The sequence below is a fragment of the Epinephelus lanceolatus genome, chromosome 5 (assembly GCF_041903045.1).
Source record: "Epinephelus lanceolatus isolate andai-2023 chromosome 5, ASM4190304v1, whole genome shotgun sequence".
Classification (NCBI taxonomy): domain Eukaryota; kingdom Metazoa; phylum Chordata; class Actinopteri; order Perciformes; family Serranidae; genus Epinephelus; species Epinephelus lanceolatus.
The window spans coordinates 25879434-25897516 of record NC_135738.1 but is presented as its reverse complement, the minus strand read 5'-3'; the positions used below and the strand labels follow the sequence as shown (position 1 = coordinate 25897516).

The 18083-nt window shown below is 40.1% G+C and overlaps 1 protein-coding gene across 2 annotated transcripts in view; it reads left to right on the top strand.

The window, feature by feature from the left end:
* Positions 1–18083, top strand: part of shank3a (SH3 and multiple ankyrin repeat domains 3a) — a 284296-nt gene that overhangs the window by 104618 nt on the left and 161595 nt on the right. For both annotated transcript variants that reach the window (XM_078167969.1, XM_078167968.1), the window contains exon 3: positions 16310–16513. In XM_078167969.1, the coding sequence (XP_078024095.1) occupies positions 16310–16513 (204 nt within the window). The remainder of the gene's footprint in view (positions 1–16309; positions 16514–18083) is intronic.

The window sequence follows — 18083 nt, the reverse complement described above, 5'->3', positions numbered from 1 at the left end:
AATTATGGTCCCATTTAGAGTGAAATAGATGCAACCACTACCACTGCAACCTGTCACTCAGGATAGAACTGTGTACATTAAATGGCCCTGGACTTGTCTTGGGTGCTGTATATGTTTTTGTCTTGAAACTTGAACCCTTTCCCAATGTGTTTTTAGTTTAGGAAAGTTAATGTAACAGTTTGGTCATCGAAAGATGCTGCCTTGTCTTGTTCAACATTGTAAGGCCTCTACACATGATCAGCTGTAAAACCGCTTTGCGCTGGCTGTCCCATTGTTTGTCTATGGAGAGGGCGGCAACGCCTGACAAAGTGGCACTGCTACCCTTGGCATTGCGGACCGCTCGGATTTTCCGCCCGAGCGCTGCGCTCAGAGTTGAAATTATTTGAACTTTGACTGCGCCGCTGCGCCGCACCTGGCGGTGAGTGAAGCGCGTTGTTCTTATTATGTGAAGGCCGCTTAAGGAGTCAGTTATCATTTTTTCCAGCAAATATATATTTAAAGAGAAGTAATTTTCAGGTTCATACTTGTATACAAAGTTTCTACTATAACATGTTTACATGCTTTAATGGTTAAAACAACACTCCTGTATTTACCCGCTGTCTCAAACGCTTCATTTTTAGCGTTAAGCCTTTCTCCCTGAAAAGCCCAGTTAGCTCTGACTGGTCAGCACCTCTGGGTCTCCCATATCTCAATGATTCTTCCCCATCATTGCAGCTGGGTGAATGACTGTAATGAAGAATAGCGGCACTTGCTAACAATAAAAATCACCAATAAAAGCTTTCAAACACAGCCTGACATGTTCTAGCAGGAATATGACCCAAAATCGAGGAGAAATTAACAATGCTGACAACAAAGTTCATGTTTCCCTGACATTGTTGCTTCATGTAGCAGTTTTTGCTAGGTAATGTAAACACTTTCTGTAGCGTACATGGAGTAAATGACAATGTAAAGAAATCCAGTACACTATGATGTCATACTGTAGGCAGAGTAGAAAAAACTGTTGGAAACCAAGTGTTCAGAATGGTAGAAAATCTGAGGGTTTTGCCCACAGGGATTATTTCTCCACACGTTTACCTCATTATTTGCAACTTTAGCCATGTTAAATATAAACATCCTTTATTGTAACATTATATATGCACAAAATATTGAAAAGCAAAATAGCTCCCCTTTAAGCCTTACTGGCGACTTTGTATGGTTTCACCAGGAAGGAGCCAGCTGCAGTCAGGTTGCTAGTACTGGTGGACATGCATAGTGTCCTCAGGTTCTCAAAACCAAACCATCTCACTCCTCCTCCACCCTCTCATCCAAATATGGTCACTTCTAGCTCCAAACTGCCTAAATTATGAACTGAAAGTGACGGCCTAAATGTTAAATGTGAGGTTTCAACACTGTAGTCCACAAACCAACGGGTGATGTCATGGTGGCTATGTCCACTTCCTTTACAAAGTCTGTTGTAGGTAGGCACAGAGTTTCCCCTTGTTTGCATAGCAGGTTTGCTCCTCTGACTGTAGAATTGTGAGACTGAATATATTTGTGGTTCCTAGAGGCATACAGAGAGATTAACAACTTTGAACCTGGTTGATTTAACTTTCCAAATACCCAATGATCATTCTCTAGCTTTAGGCAATCTAATATAGTGATTAATTGAAAACATGCGGTTTTCTCTCTCTTCCTTCACGCTTGTTTTGTTCATCGTCCCACCATGCTCCACAAGTGTGACCTACAGTTTGTCTCTCATCTCTCCCCTCAAGCCCATGCTCTCCTGTCCAATCATCCTTCACTTATGTCTCTAATTTAAGCGGACAAAAGATCAAGGCTCGGCCCTAGATTAAAGTGTGTGAAGACAAGAGGGAGACTGAAGACAAGAATGTTATACCCTTGGGTGTCTGATCTCAACCAGTGTGCGAATGAGTTTGACATGGAGGGGCATTGATAAACACACAAGGCTACACTGGCTATACATGTACACAAAGAGGAACACAGCCAACACATGCAGTTTGGCAGAAGAATGTGATTCAGCATTTCTTGTAAAAGAAAATTGCAGCTTAAGTGTCGTGACCACCAGCCACGTTTCTGCAGTGTAGTGAAGCACCTGACTTGACTCTCTCCACTGAAACATATGCCTGCTGCAGTATCTTGTTCTTCTTCTCTAATATACTCTTATCTTGAAGTAAAAAAGCCCCTCCAGCTCTCCTCAGCTCCTAGTTTTTCATCCTCTACCAAGATCATTTTAGTGTCACGAGTGTTGGCTGTATGGCTCTGATGCCTTCATTCACTGTGCAGAATTTCTAAAGGGAAAAGTGACGTTCAGCCATAGGAAACCATCAAAGTGTTTATGGTCCATCATATAGAATCTAGGGCTGCAACAAATTATTATTTTCATTATTGAATAATCTGCAGATTATTTTCTCAAATAGGTGATCAATTACTAAGTCTATGAAATGCTAAAATGTGTCTAAACATATGCAATGTAGGATTTTTCTAAAAAAAAAATAAAAAAAATATAATAATAATTATTGACCCTGACAGAAGTAATCCATCTCAGTCATCACTTATGACCCACTAGAAGTGTGTGGTGGTGTGTATTTCTGCACAGACTCTGCCCTCTGCCTGTATCTTATTTTCTGAACATTTATGTGCGTGTAACCCCACAGTGCTCAGGTGAGGTTGGGGTTTTATAAAAGGGTAGCGACCAGGTGCTAGACCATTAGTAGCAGGCATCCAAGAAACACTGCATCGAAAAAATACAAAAATATTGAGGTGAATGGCAAATGCAAGTGAATCTAGGGTTGGCTTTTACTTTCACTTTTACTGACGAGCATGTTTACAAACTGTAACCAACAATCCTGAACAGTAAACCATTGAAAAACGCCCATACCGGTGTCAAATCTTGCTTTGTTTGACTAGCAGTCCAAAGATATGTAATATACAATCAGAATAGTTGACAATTAATTTTCTTCCAGTCAACTAATGGATTAATCAATTATTAATTTATACTCTAAAAGAATCTGTCCATAGCATGTACACATACTTACTGTAATATGATAAAAAAAAAATTGACACCAGACAGCATCCAGATTCTCCTTCTGTGTCAGTTTTCTATTTTTCTTGAGGCTTGCTGTGGCATTGTTATGCTCTGTAAAGACGGGGTCAATATCAGGGCTTTATAGCAGGAGAGGAGAGTTACACATGGTTGAACATGGCACGCTAGAGAGGATCATTCACTGGCCGTTTCAGCGAGGATTTTTCCCGGTTTGTTTCACACACATGCATGTGTATTTACTCACATGCACTTAATGTGTTTTCAGGCAGCAAGCTACTATCACAGCACCAGTCACCAAGAAGTGCTGTGTAATTTGGCAGCAGGGTGCAACTCTTCATCACAGCTCCCAGCTTCCTATGACATAATTACGTTAAAGATATACTATGGAGGATTTTCCAAAAAACTGTTTAAACACATAAAGAAAAAATCCCGCCATATCCTCACTTGTGACCCTGTATACATGTCTGGCAGTGTTTTTTCTGCAGAGACTCTGCCCTCTGCCTGTATTTTTATTGTTTTCCACTTATTTTTTATGCTTGGGACATTTAAGAAAGTAGTGACCAGTTGCCAGACCAAAAGCAGCAGGCATCCAAGAGACACAGTATCGAAAAAATGCAAATATAGCAAGGCGTATTGTCTGGGTTTGGTTTTTACTTTCACTTTCAGTGGTGAGCATGTTTACAAACAGTAACCTACATTCCTGCACAGTATATAGGGTCTGCTTTAGTTCACCGGTGCGCGGCTTAACAAGTTACAGCAAGGGCTGGAAAGCTGTTTAAATGGACTGTGATGTGTCAGCCAGTGGCAGCAGCTACATTATTGTCAGGTGACAAAACAAACAACAATGTTTGCCTACAGGGCAAAGCCATGGTGCCTTTCCTAGTTGACAAATAATTATTTTTGTTTGTATGAGCCATGTGGTCATGGTGATGTATATGTCGCTCTTGCCGCTCAAATTTAACATCGGAACCAGTGCATTTGCTGGCTACAATACTTGTCAAATGGTGTTCAGACTCCACCTACTTGGCGCACCACTGGCGTACACTGGCGTAATAATGGTGCAGACCCACCCTTAGGCTAATTAATGTATAAACATTGTTTATTGGCTCAAGCCTGATAAACAAGCTTTGAAGCTGTTTATGTATTGCCAATTTATGTATTTGTAGATTGCTGGTGAAGGGGTGTATAATACAGTAATTCCAGTAATTCACTGCAGACATTTTGACTTGTCAAAGCAGGAAAATCACAAATGGTATTAATAACACTAATGGAGGCTGCAGTCCAGTTAGGTGGGCCAGTTCTAGCTCTGGTATTGTGCACGCTCACTCACTGAAATTACTTACTGAAACACTTAACTGGATAGAGCTATTGTTATGGATAATATTTACACCTGTGTTTTTCTTGCTTTAACAAGTCAAAATGTCTGCTGGGGAAAAGTTCTAGTCCAGTCTAGTTTATCTGCCATCATGCTTACATTGGACACAGTGAAGGCGGCAAATGTTCACTTTCTGATAGCAGCTTAACCTTAGTTACACAAAGTCTAAGGGAATTACATGTAAACTCTTAAAAGTCTGTATCTAGGTTGTGCAAACTGAATGTTTTGCAAAATATCAAGTGTAGGATATGTTACTATGTGGGGAAAAATGCACAGTCTACACTGTTCACAATTCAACATTTATTGGCCAATACAACTTGTCTTAGTTTTTCATATTAATTCAAGGTTCTGCCTGCAACATTAAGAGCATTAATATGGCAGGAAACCAATATTTGCTATGTAAAGATACAGTGGAGTAATGGTATCCTCAGTGGAGAACTAAGTCACTACCTCTGTGTGTGCTGTAATCCAAGGTTCTCTGTGGTTTGTTACGCTGTGCTCATATGGTGGTCAGTGCTGGTATTGGGACGGCATCATCACGGAAGTGTAGCACCCACCCTCTGGTTCCCCCGTGGTTAACATTGTTAGCACTGTCAGCACTGTTGCCATTGTTTAGCACTGTTTTTGATGTTAGCATTGGTAGCTGCTACCTGCTGGCTCAGCCACCTCCATGTTGAGAACTGTGTCCAGACAACTTTGCAAAAAGCTCCTTTAATATCCTCAGAAGCTTTCTCTGGCCTACCTGTTCTTCTTTATCCAACAGCTCCATGGTCTGTCTTTCTCTTTTCAGTTGTTTGTGTAGCAGTAGTATTTGACTTATAATGTACAAGATGCATTTTAAAATACGATATGATGTGATACAGCAGCAGTTAACAGTTTTAGTTTTTGCTAGATGAGTCTAAGATCAATCAGTTGCTCTACCACCATTTTTACTTATCATGTTGTGTCTTGACCCAATAGACCTACGTAACATTAGACAAGGTGGTGTTTGCTATAAGAATGACTTCCTCATCCTAAAATATCAATAGATGTGATTAATCCTTGTCATAATCCCATTTGACATTGCAGGGCCATGGTAGTGTGGGAAGACTGAATTAGAAATAAATCTGTACTTACTATATGAGAGAAGTTATGACTGTCTACGTATTTTAATACCAAAGTTTCCAAGAACTAGAAGAGTGGCGACTCATTTTTACAAAAGAAATTTCAATGACAATACATTTCCACCCCATATTTGCTACCACCTAACGCTTTGCAAAGGTTGTTGTGATTACTTCATCAAATAAAAGCCTTTAATAGACTAGCAGGCAGACAAACAAACACATTCATACACAGTGGCATATACTCAATAACTGCGCACTATCCTTCTTGGTGCATTTTTTTCCACTGTCTTGCTCTGTCTCTCTCTTTCCTTCTCTCTGCTCGAGTCACTCCATTTGTTTTTCTTCTTTCTACTGCACTCACGCTTTCTTTCTTTCTCTCCCATGCTTTGAATGTTATATCCAGTCTAGCTGGCTCTGCATTGCAGTTCAAAGGCACGACTCAGGAGGAAGAGAGATTCATTCATAGCCTTTATTTAGACCTGTGGGACACTTTGAGGGAAGACCTGTGTTTTCAATGGCACCAAGGAACCACAGCAAAACAGTGAAAGACCTGTCCATTCATTCGAGTGTGTGTGTGTGTGCATGTGTGTGGGGCACAGCAGCTAAATAAAAGGAAACAGAAAACACAGACAGGGAGAGCAGACATAAGAAAGAGGGAGATTTAAACCTTTTATTTTAAAGACATGTCAGTTACCTGTGGCAGACCAGCTGAGCACAAATCTCTTTCATTAATAACACCCTCCACAGTAACGATCACTATTAAACCCTAAAAACTGTAGACTTAATCTTGGTATAATTGGATTATGAAGACATTGGGTATGCCAGTCAAACATAATGTGCAAATTGTAATAAAAAAAATATAGTAAAAAAAATAGTAAATCCCTGTGCACAGCGGCGCAGTGCTTCTTCTAGGTGCCAGCTGGTGCAGGATAAATCACAGTCAAAAGATCAAAAACTTCCAGCGCACGCTAGAATATCAGGATTGACACAAAGTTTATTCAAAAATGTTTAACAACAAAAGGAGCGAACAACGCGTTTCGCTTGTTGCGTCATCAGATTCGCTGTGCAAATTGTAATGTTTGATAACTCATGTACTGCTGCTGTAGCGTTTCTAGGGCTGTAGTCAACTAAGAAAGTCTTGGTCGACTGAAATTCAGCCTATTGTTCAACCAATGGATTGGTCAAGGAGGAAAAAGAAATTTGCACATTATTTCTAGACGAACTAAATCAGTCGTAGTGCACTGAATGCACTCTACCTGGTAGCATAGTGTGTCTACCAAAGCATTAAAGATCTAGACATTAACTCTTGTCCAGGGCAAGTCAACTCTGTGTGCGGGGGAGTGGCATGTCTCATGCAGTTGTCTGATCAGGCATGTGACATGATGTCTAATGTAACCTAATCTGAAAATAATCTGTGCTGTATTGCTCAAGTAGAACTGTTCCAGCTGAACTGGGTATACGAGTCTGTCTCACTGGCAGACAAATCTGTGATACTAGAAACTATAGAAGTCAAATCTGGGGTTGATGTGGTATACAACGTAACATTGAATATCTCTGGAAAACTGTATGTGAGAAACCTAATTTGCCCAGAGGCTAATGTTAGCCATCCTGTCGTTCCAGCGTTGGTTGTGGTGTGGTCATATCCCTTTCAGAACCTTTGTTATCCAGAGTTAAACTACGGTATCTTTTTGGAGACTTTGTAAAATAGATCCATAATCATAAATCTGAGACTGAATGTTTCCTGTCATTATTCATCCATTTTTCTGTGTTGAGTAATGAGACCAATGAGAATTTGGTCGGATAAGAGCATAGTGACTAACCAAACAAACCAGAGGGTGTCAGCCCTAAGCGTTTCCATTTCAAGAACCCCTGGTTACATGTTGAGGTCAAATAAGATCTCTGTGTTCTACCCTCGGCTACAGTCAGTGTTTTTTCTGTTGTCGATGATTACTGTTCACCTTATCCACCAGATTTTTTCAGGATATAAGAAAGGACTGTGTAACCCTTCAACCTTGTTACATAAGCACTCTCAATTAGTTTTTACTTGTCCTTAATGTCCTTAAATCATTTAAATTAGAATGAATTGTGATACACTGGCTAGCAAAACGCCGCTAACTATCTTCTTCACTGTACCCATGTGCATTTGATTTATTCCTTCCACTAGTCTTCTCATCATTATTTGTCACTCTTGGCTTGAACAATGGACTGCCTGTCCAGGTTTGCTTTGGCACGAATCCATTAAATATTCATCTTTAAAAGATTTATGACTATGGTTTGCTGTTTGTTGCTCTGGATATTAGAAAAGCTTTGATCAATGCGAATGAAATCAATAATTTTAAGACAAGGCCAAAATAATGTTTAATTTCCAGAGTTAATGAGAACAGCATGGGCTAATCTCAGTGTGCCTGATGGACTAAACCCATACAGACTTGAATTCACACCACCTGCATGCTCAGATTGTATTAGTGTGGAGTGGAGGTGGGGCCACATTTTGTGATACTTATAATAGAGGCATTTCTGTGCTCATTGGAGTTAGTTTCATGCTGTGTGTGCTGTGATTAAGTGAAATATTTGTTGATGTGGATGGATCAATTAAGATAAAGAGCTGAATGTGTGATAGAGGACATTGGTATTCAAAACACTTTCTAGTCATGTCACTCTGCATGGTGGTTGAGAGCTAGCAGATTTAGCTGTCTTGTGTCTCAGTCCAGGGAAATAGATTACTACAGTACTACAACTAGCCCCTTAATCACTATACATATGTACTCATTTGTAACACAAGTTACTGATCCTTAATACATTGTTAAAAATAAATTGTGCTGTTTTTTTAATAACATTATTGATCATTGCTAGTAGCATACAAGGTAATGTAATGTAGCAGACTTACTTAGATAAGGCAAATCTATTCAAGCTAGAATATATGAGTTTTGATCATGTGAAGCCTGATCTATTTATAACAGAGATATAAGAATAGAGTTAGTACCATTTATGCCTAGATTACACTACACGACTTCGGCCTGATTCCCCAGTGGCCAACAGTTTTTGGAGCACCCCAACAATAGCCCCACATAAGAGGCAAATGGCTGCTCAAGTGCCATGTGTGAACTGTTCAAACAAAGATGCAAGCGTAGAGGCTCACTCTTGCATCGCAGATGCAGCTCAGATATCAGGCATGCTAAATTTTCGGAACTGTTGGGGACTTTGTCAGTGAGCTATAGCCAACAAGAGCACAATACACAGTTTGAGGACAGAGACTAGCCCTGCTGCAGTGCTTTTAAGGTTTGTCTGTGTGTATTTGAGAGCAAGAGAGAGAAAGTGACAAAGAGAGGGGCAAAGAAGGTGGAAGGTGGACTATTGCACGTAATGTTTCTGACAACTTACTTGGAATGCTACTTTGTTACTCTATGACTTTGATGTTTTCTAGTAAGCACCCCCACCCCTGACCCTGGGTTGTGGTTTGACCCATGCATCACATGACACACTCACTGGAAAGTCCTTCTGGTGAAAGATCTTGTAGTTTGTGACTTCCTGTTTGGCAACTGCCAAACTTCTCAGGCTTATAAAACTGCCAGAAATTGAAATTCCACATCAGTAGGTAGTTTTTTGTGTGCCAACTTTAAATTCCTGTGACGGCTCCACGGCAATTTATAGTGATGCTTACTGATGAAAATCCAACTTTTCATGCTGCAACTGCTCAATTTGTGTGTTAGTCACTGCCATTACATGTTACAACAAACTGGTATAATTGTACCCCATGACTTTCAGGTAATTTGTGAAGTAATAAAAACAGATATGGAGCAACCAAGCTGTGAGTTTCCACAAGGGTGTTCCTGAATTAAGTCCCTGCTTTAAGACCCTGCACACTCAGACAAGCGTTTTAAGTTATTCTGGCTGATTAGAGTTTGATGAAGTCATCAATACCAAAACTCCTAAGAAAGTGTAAAAAGTTTTTCTGCTGTGCCAGGTGCAAACAGAGTCAGGACGATGTCAGTAATGTCCAGAAGAGAGGTCTAATCGGCCAGAGTAACTGAAAAAACCTGTGTGCAGGGCCTTTAAATGAATACGTTGTTGATAGTCAACCAGCTTTGTATCATAACAATGTGGGTAGTATGTGTAAATGCACTGTGGTAAACTTCCCTCCATCTTACAGATTGAACTTCTGCATTTTTGTATGCCCGCCACCACGGATAGAAAGAGTACAGAAGTAGATAGAAAGAGACACAAAGACCAAACTGCAATCAGACAGTAAAACAAAGCAGTGCTGGGCAAATACAAACCAACATTCTGTTCCTGTTTTGCCTATTTCTTACTTAAAATGTCGGCAGAAACATATTTTAGGGCACAGTTTGGCTGTAATACGAAAAATTCTGAATAAGAAGTGGGCACTGTACTACTTCCTGTTTATTAAAAACGGACACTGAAAACCAAAATCAAACAGAGATTGTTTATTACCGACTGCTGCCATATTCTTTCCTGTGGAATACAGTCCACTGTAGGTTGCATTACATCACCCACCAGTGCAATGTTTAGTGGTCTGGTGCAGCGCAATGCATTGTGGTAGTTTTAGGTTTTGCTTTTGAGCAAAAGCAAATGCCACAGCCCTTTGTTACCTCCACCAAGGAGGTTATGTTTTTGCCAGCGCTGGTCTGTTTGTTTGTCTGTTTGTTTGTTTGTCTGCAAAATAACTCAAAAAGTTATTAACGGATTTTGATGAAATTTCCGGACAGGTGGATAATGGGACAAGGAACAGACGATAATATTTTGGTATTGATCGGTTGAAGCAAAGTTGATAAAATAATAAAAATAATAAATAAAGTCTAAGGTCTGACAGCCTCAGCAGCAATTAAGACGTTGGAAATAGTGCCATCTGGTGGCCAGAAAGCACGTCTAGTTCTACTTGCTAAATATTGCTGTTATTCTAAAGTTGAAATTAATGTACAAAATAAAAATTAAATAAATACACCACAGTGTCTCCATGGTGAAGGCATATATAACCTGGGTCCATGTCATTGGTCCGACAGCCCATTGGTCCGCGGTGCTGAACGGCTCCCCGTGGGCGTATTTCTACCTTGATGGTGCGCCGCGACCGGCTCTGGGTCAGCTGAGAAAGACTTGAGGCGAAGCAGGGTCACAGCTTATGTGTTTGTCACTTTCTTTTTCATTTTAATCCACACCATGATCTTTTCCTGACCCTAACCAAGTGTCCAGACCTTAACCACAGGGCATCATGATGATTTCAGAACAACGGGACTTCGGAACAATGGGTTTAATATGGTCGGAACAATGGGATGTCGGACCAATGGGATGTCGGACCAATGGGCAGTTCCCATATAACCTAATAATGATAGTGATGCAAATAACCTAATTGTGATGCAGGTTGCAAAATGTGATGCAGAGGGGGAGGGAATATCACTTACTTGGCGGAGGTCTGCACTCTCTGAATGCTTTTCTAATTTCTCTTTGTTTTCCCTGGTCATAGCACCAATTTCACAAGCATTTGCATCTTTCTACTGCATAGCCAGTCTAGTTTTATTAAAAGGTCATCTTTCCAGCAGTGAAATGCTTCTTTAAGAGGACCTTGACAAAGGAGGGTAGTAAGAGGTTTGAGATTTACCAGTGCAATTATATCACTATTGAATTACTATTGCATTTGAATTAGGTTGATTTAAATACTTGTTAAATCATATTACATTAATGTCAGACTATTTGCGTGCAATAGAGATCAGTAAAAGACTTAAGTGAGTCTTAAGAAAACCCGGCCTAAATGTTTAATCAATCAAGTGTAATCATGCAATGTAACTACCTCCTCTTGATTTAAAAAATTATAGATGAGCTTGTCCTAAATACGGTAATTACAGTCAGTTGATTTAGTATTAAGCACAGTAGTTCTTTTATGAAACTGTAATCAGGGTTATGCCTCTAAGTGAAAGTTTTACTGCTAATGCTTCATTGATTACCAAAACAGTATCAGCACTGTACAAGCAGGTGGGAAGAGGTGCTGGCAGAAAAGGAGACGTGATGCAGTGGACGAGTGCGCAGCATGCTTTATGAGGTGCGAGGTGTCAGGGTTACATTCTAATGCCAGTTGTGTCTTTTATGTGGATTCAAGCAAACTGACTTTACACATAAATGCACAAGGAGACACAGTCACATAGATTAACAAGGACAGGCGAGGCACACAAACTCAAAGACCCACAATTACATAAACGTACATCTTGTGCTGCCACCTTGAGAACTAAAATCAAGGTTATTTTACACAACAGAGCAACTACAAATGTGGCTGATAAGAAAAATGGAAAGTCACCCTATAGAGTCTGGCCACTTTCCCAGTTTTAGATGTGTGCTTGAAAATGCTGTGTGCACGTACATCCTGTACGATATATTTGCATTGAAAGATGACAGTTAGATGATCCAAAGCATAAATATATACTAGAGATGATTAAAATATATTTCAAAACAACAAATTAAACATAAATACATTATTACAAGAATATGTCTCTTGTACACTGATAAATGACACTGTACCTGATAAGTGTTGCCTAACTCACTGTCTGTAACCGAAGAAGAAGAAGCTCTGCGGACTGACTGTCTGTCAGGCTGACACAGCCGCACTGGCCCTAAAATGATTTTTCCCTGCATGTTGACTCTTCTTATTTTTGTTTGTTTGTTTGTTTGTTTATGGATTCCATTACAGAAATACTGTACCCTGTGCTCAGTGCTCCAACAGTGCTCAGACTGACATAGGGTTTGCTCATATCCACTATTAAATGAGTTTTGATTTACCCCAAGGAGCCTTTTTAAAAAAATCTGTCACAGCTTACTCTCCACAGTGTTTCCTGATTATTTTTTGTATGTACAATATGTAACAGTTCTCACTCTCTGTAATTACTTAGTCACTGCTGAAAGTGACTTTGCTAGCTCTGCTTTTTTTTAATAAAGTTAATTTCTAAGTCCTACACAAGGCTAATAACACACAAGGACATTTTGCCATGAATGAGCTTGTTTTTATTTTAAATATTCCACTTTGAAGTCGCAGATACGTGTTTGTGTGTGTGTTCATTCATTGCTGTGTGGCTGTGTGTCGATGGTAAGATCTCCCTGCTGTGACAAGACTGTCCCAAGAGGCCTTCTTAATACTAAGCCTTTAGTCTCTCCCAACACTCCTATCGTCTCTCAGTGTAATAAAAAACACAATCTATCTCAAGTGAAGATGCAGCTTTTCATTGCTATATTTGGTGTTAGTTTTGTTACAGTTTTGGAGTAACATCTTCCTATGGCTTGTGTGTTGTGTTTCCTATCGCTTGGTTTTTAAAGTAGACAGTGAAAGTATTAGAGAAGTAGGTAGTGGAGAGTTGGAGTTTGGAAATGTTGCTGCCCGTGGCATCTTTCTGCATAAACAAAAGTTTAAACTCCTGTATTTTTGTACATTATCCTGAAGACTGTTTTGGTGAATTGATCTACTACTCAGATGGGGAACATTGCTGGTCGTGTTGAGAGGCAAATAAGCTTTTACCTGTAAAACTGTTTAGCTCTGACTTTTTAAAACAGACATATTGACCACAATTTTCATAGATTTTTTTCATATTCTTATATTTACATTCAATATTTGTTTCTTGAGTGTCTTACTACTTTTGTGTTATGCACCCATACACCAAAGCAAGTCCCTTGTATGTGAAATCCTGCTCTGCAATAAACCAAATTTTGATTCTGACTGCATTAAATGCAAAATTGACTATTTAAAAAGACGTTATAAGAAGCTGATACTGATGTCCTGAAGTGGGGCACCTCCTGTTCAGAGCACAGGTTTAAGCACATTTCAGTTGTAGACTGATCTTGTTTTGACTTGTGAAAATTGTTGAAGGAAAGATGTGGCTCAAAGTGTTATAATATTGACTGAGCTGTTTGATACCACAACCTTTTTCCAGTAGCTACAGGCATTAACAGTACAGTTTATAGTCAGAGAATCAGCCCAATCAGACATTTATCAAATCATCAGTGAATGTTTAGATGATAACATGCTGGCTCTAATAACTCCATCATTATCTACTACCTGTCTAAAGGAGGACACTGATGATCATCTGCTGGCTTTTTATCAATGAGACTGATCATACCAAGGATAATAGCAATTCTATTTAGCAATTTCCTTTCCCCCTGAATTGCTCTAGGCCTGATACCACTGTATGATCTTGTGGATGCCATGCTTAACAAGTGTTGATGTCCCAGTCCTCTTGACATTATCTAACTAAATGCAAAGAGTCTCTGTGTGTCTATGTCTGCCCTTGGATTTTCTCGACAACGGTTCATCTGATTGTCCTCACATTCAGTGGATATTGCTGAGGTCTCGAGATCTACAGCACATATTTAGGGGTCCCCGAACAAGTATCGTTCGCTCGATCTCAGTTGGTCGCTCCAGTACATGCAAAAACAGATGAAGAAAGACAGATCCAAAGAGAGTGGAGATGTTACCTTGTTGCAAACTCAAACATTTCTGGTACGTAGCTGTTGGAATGAATACTTTTGTTCCTGGAAATAGCCCCGTCCCAAGTAGCTACCAAATGGCTACTGACACGTATACTCTAGCATTGCTCGGTGACGCAACAGTGTCATGGCATTGTATTGTTCAGGGCCTGAGGCAGCACAGTGTTGAGTGTGAAGTTGTTTGAATGAGCGGTTGTCGAGAAAGCTGGAAGCAGCAAAACCGGATGTTAAACAGTCGGCCTGCTCTGACCAGGCATGTTTTGAACAGACACTGCACTAGTCCCTATAAGACTGTTAAGATAGGTAATAGGGGCTGTTGGCCCTAATCTGCACTCTAATGATGCAATAAAAACTCACCTTCCTCTGGATGTGTACCAGACATTCTGCAGAAGGGACGCTGTCTTGATCTCACAGAAACAAACCTCTAACAAATTTACCATCTTGAAACAACTGACCAGAGCTACAACTCTGGTGCATATGCTGCACCGCTGCACTCAGATCAGTGCATTGTTTGACACCATGAATACATGATTCTGTGTCCTTAAAGATTAGAGGGAAGGCTGGTATTTCTAGGCCTGTCCTTGACTGGTTTCCCCCCTTTCTGTCCGACAGGATATTGTTTGTTTTTTTGGATTATTCAACTTGATTAATTGCTAGGAATTCCTGGGACTCCTCTGTTTCGTTTGCTGCTTTGGGAACAAATTTTATCATTTGCATCACAACATCTCTTCTCATATGTATTACATCAGATGACATCTATGCAAATGAAGCATAGACAGCTATACTTTGTAGCTGCTTGTATTGAAACACTGGATGTCCCATATTATTTGCCATACCTATACCCCCCACCCTTAAGGCCAATTCAAAGTTTCACAGACATTCACTCCAGACCCAGCAGTGTCTTCTTAGTTTCAGTTTGACCTGATGGCAGGAGGATGGTACACTCACTTCCCAGCCCTCCTGTTTACCCCTGGGGGCTGAGGCAGACCCTCAATTGTACTATAAATGTCTGCAGACGTTCAATGTGGAAAGTTGTCTGAATTTTTAGTGTGTCTAGGTATTATTTTGATAAAAATTCAAACCTAGAACAATATATTGTACAAAGACGTTTGTGCATTCATATATATATGTATATATAGTTTCTGAATATTTCAAAAGTCAGAGTTCCTTCCCTTAGTAATAATGTAAGAATTCTGCATGCTGTTATGTCTTTGCACCTTCAGCTAGAGTAGTTTTTTTTTTTTTTTTTTTTTTTTTTAAACAGGCTAAGATCTTTAAATGTCTGCACTGACGTTTCACTTCAGAGCTGCCTGTGCGCATCTGCATCATGTGGCTGTTAGTTGCGGTGTATTGCTGTGATAAGATGTGATTTCTCAACAGTTGTATATGAGTGTCAGAAGCACAGTGATGCTGAACAGGATAGAGTTGAGGTGCTGAATCGATATTGCAGGCAGCAGTGATTGATTTATTACTTGTGGGTTTTGCACACTCTCTCTCTCTCTCACATTCTCTCTTTCTCTCTCAGGCTCCACAATGTGGTAGCTAGAGGGAAGTGCTCTGCCTTGCTACAATAACCATAGTCCTTGAATGAAATGTTGAATTTAGCCCAGTATATGCAGTTCAGTTAACACTTAACCAACCTTTATCTATTGTGGTAATAATAGTAATTTATGGAAAAGAGAGTACCACTGAGGTTGCATCTCAGTGTGTGTGTTATACAGATGTTTATTGGAGTGCAGAAGTATTTGTAGAATTTTCCCACGGGCATCAATACATTACCTGTGAACTGTTTCATTCATGACTGGAGACAGAGCTACTGCAGCCATTTGTGTAGTACTTACATATTGTACAGCTTAATTTTCAGAGCATGAATAATGCACACTCCTATGTAGACTCAAATTTATGCTGCTGAAAAATGGGTGTCAGGAAGGTGTTTCTGTGAGAGCTTTTGCCTATATTACAGTTTTGTTTACTTTAGTATCGTAACTAGTGCTGGCTTTCAAGATGACCTTTTGTGAAAAGTAATGGATAATGGTGAAATGCTACCATACCTATGTGAATTGCTCATTATGATAAAAGGCCTAGCTACTCCTCTGGGCATGACATTGGAAGTTCAATAAATTCCTCTGTAATGAAAGAGGTCCTATTTAATATTCTAACACATTTTTCAGCACCTAAATTTTATATTAATGTGACTCAGTAAATATGACTCTTCAATCTCTTGGTGTTACTCAACTGAAGTGCAGTATGAGAGATTTGAAAAATGACATGTGCTTGACCTTCTCCCCTCTTTTGCTGTTGTCTCTGCAGAAATGTATGAAATTCAACGTGGATGCTCCTATCTGGCTGTCCAAGCAGCGGATCCTGTGTACTCTCAACCAGAGCCTGAAGGATGTACTCAACTATGGCCTATTTCAGCCAGCCTACAACGGCAAGGCTGGCAAGTTTCTGGATGAGGAGAGACAGCTAAGGGAATACCCCTTCCCATCCATTGCACCTGTACCTTACCTGGAGGTAGGTATGGATCATGTGTATGTATGAGGCAGTGTGTTGGCAGAAGAGAGCAAGAGGGGGTACATGTCACCACACCCTACATAATCTGTCTGTACTCTGTGTATCCTATCATCCTCCAAGTAAGAGGGGAAAAAATCCTCTCACATAAGATTTGATATTCTTGAGTTTCACGATTCTGAATCGATTCTCAGACTCCAAAACTCAATTTTTTCTGTCATTAATAAAGTTATGTTGACAAAATGAAAAACCCAGAACCCCACTGCGAGGCCACAGTGCAGCATCTGCATTATGTACTGTGTGCACACACCAGAGTTATCTCCTTTGAAAAAGGCAAGCATGTTTGTGTATTTTGGATTTATTGTATTAATAATTAGCTTTGCAAGACATAAAGTGAGGTATTTCATGAATGCTACACACATCAGGAGACTAATATTAACAAAAGCTGAGCACGGGACTTGAGCACGAGCAAACAAGTTGGCTGACCAACACATACTGCACCTCTTTACAAACTTTCCATCCACCTGTGACTGGGTGAAGGACATTCACCTGATGCAGAGTGAAAGAAATTCAGTCTATACCCTTTTTTATTTGTGAAGACTTGCAGAAGAACAGCACTATGCATAATGATGGGTTTCCCAGGTACTAGTCTGACTCACCGGCTGTAGACCTTAGGTATGAGCCAGCCATTTGCTGGTTGTTTCAGTCGGCATTCCTCTCCCCTTCTGCTATTTGTGTGCTGTCATTTTGCAAGGGCACCATCACTGAATCCTGGCCTTTGCAACACCCAAAGTGTTTATGATTGGTTTAGAGAAATACAAAAACACAGACCATTTTCTTCCCTCTACCAGAATGATAATGGGTGCTCCCAGACCTTTCTCTGACACAACAATATGGATGTAGGTCTGGCTACACAAGACTAAACTGGCACTAGAGTTACAGTGGAGAGGGTGGTCTTACTAGTACACATACTTATTAGTATGTGGTAATGTGCTGTAGTAGTACATAGAGCATGTTGCGTCAGTTATCCAGCCTTGGAGACAGAGTAGGGTACTGAACAGATATGGATATAATATTAGAGTGAACTTCTGTAAATCATGTCAAATTACTTTATAGCGATAAGGTGAGGGTATATGCAGCCCCCTGGAATTCAACAACTATCTCAAATGGACTTTTAAGGGCCACTGTGGTGGTGCTATTTTTTCCCATAAGCTATTGTTGTTGAAGAGTATCTACTGTAGTCTTTTTGAAGTTGTCTATATGAGTGCGTGTAGGCATCACAGGCACACACATGCAGGCTCACACAGCATGCTGGTGTGTGTATGTGCATCATTGTGCACGCAGTGTATGTTTTTTCTGTCATAATGTGTCAGTCAAATCCAGCAGCAGTAATACCCCGCTCAATGACAGTGTGTTGTCTGCAGTGGCTGTCATCTCATGGAGATAATTGTCGTGCTTGTCCATCATGGTGTTTGATCTGAGAGAGAAGCAGGCGTGTAAAGATGTGTTGCCTTACAAAGAGTGGTGTGAAGATGCCAGGTGGTCTTTTGACTGGCCGTCCTTGTTTTCACTA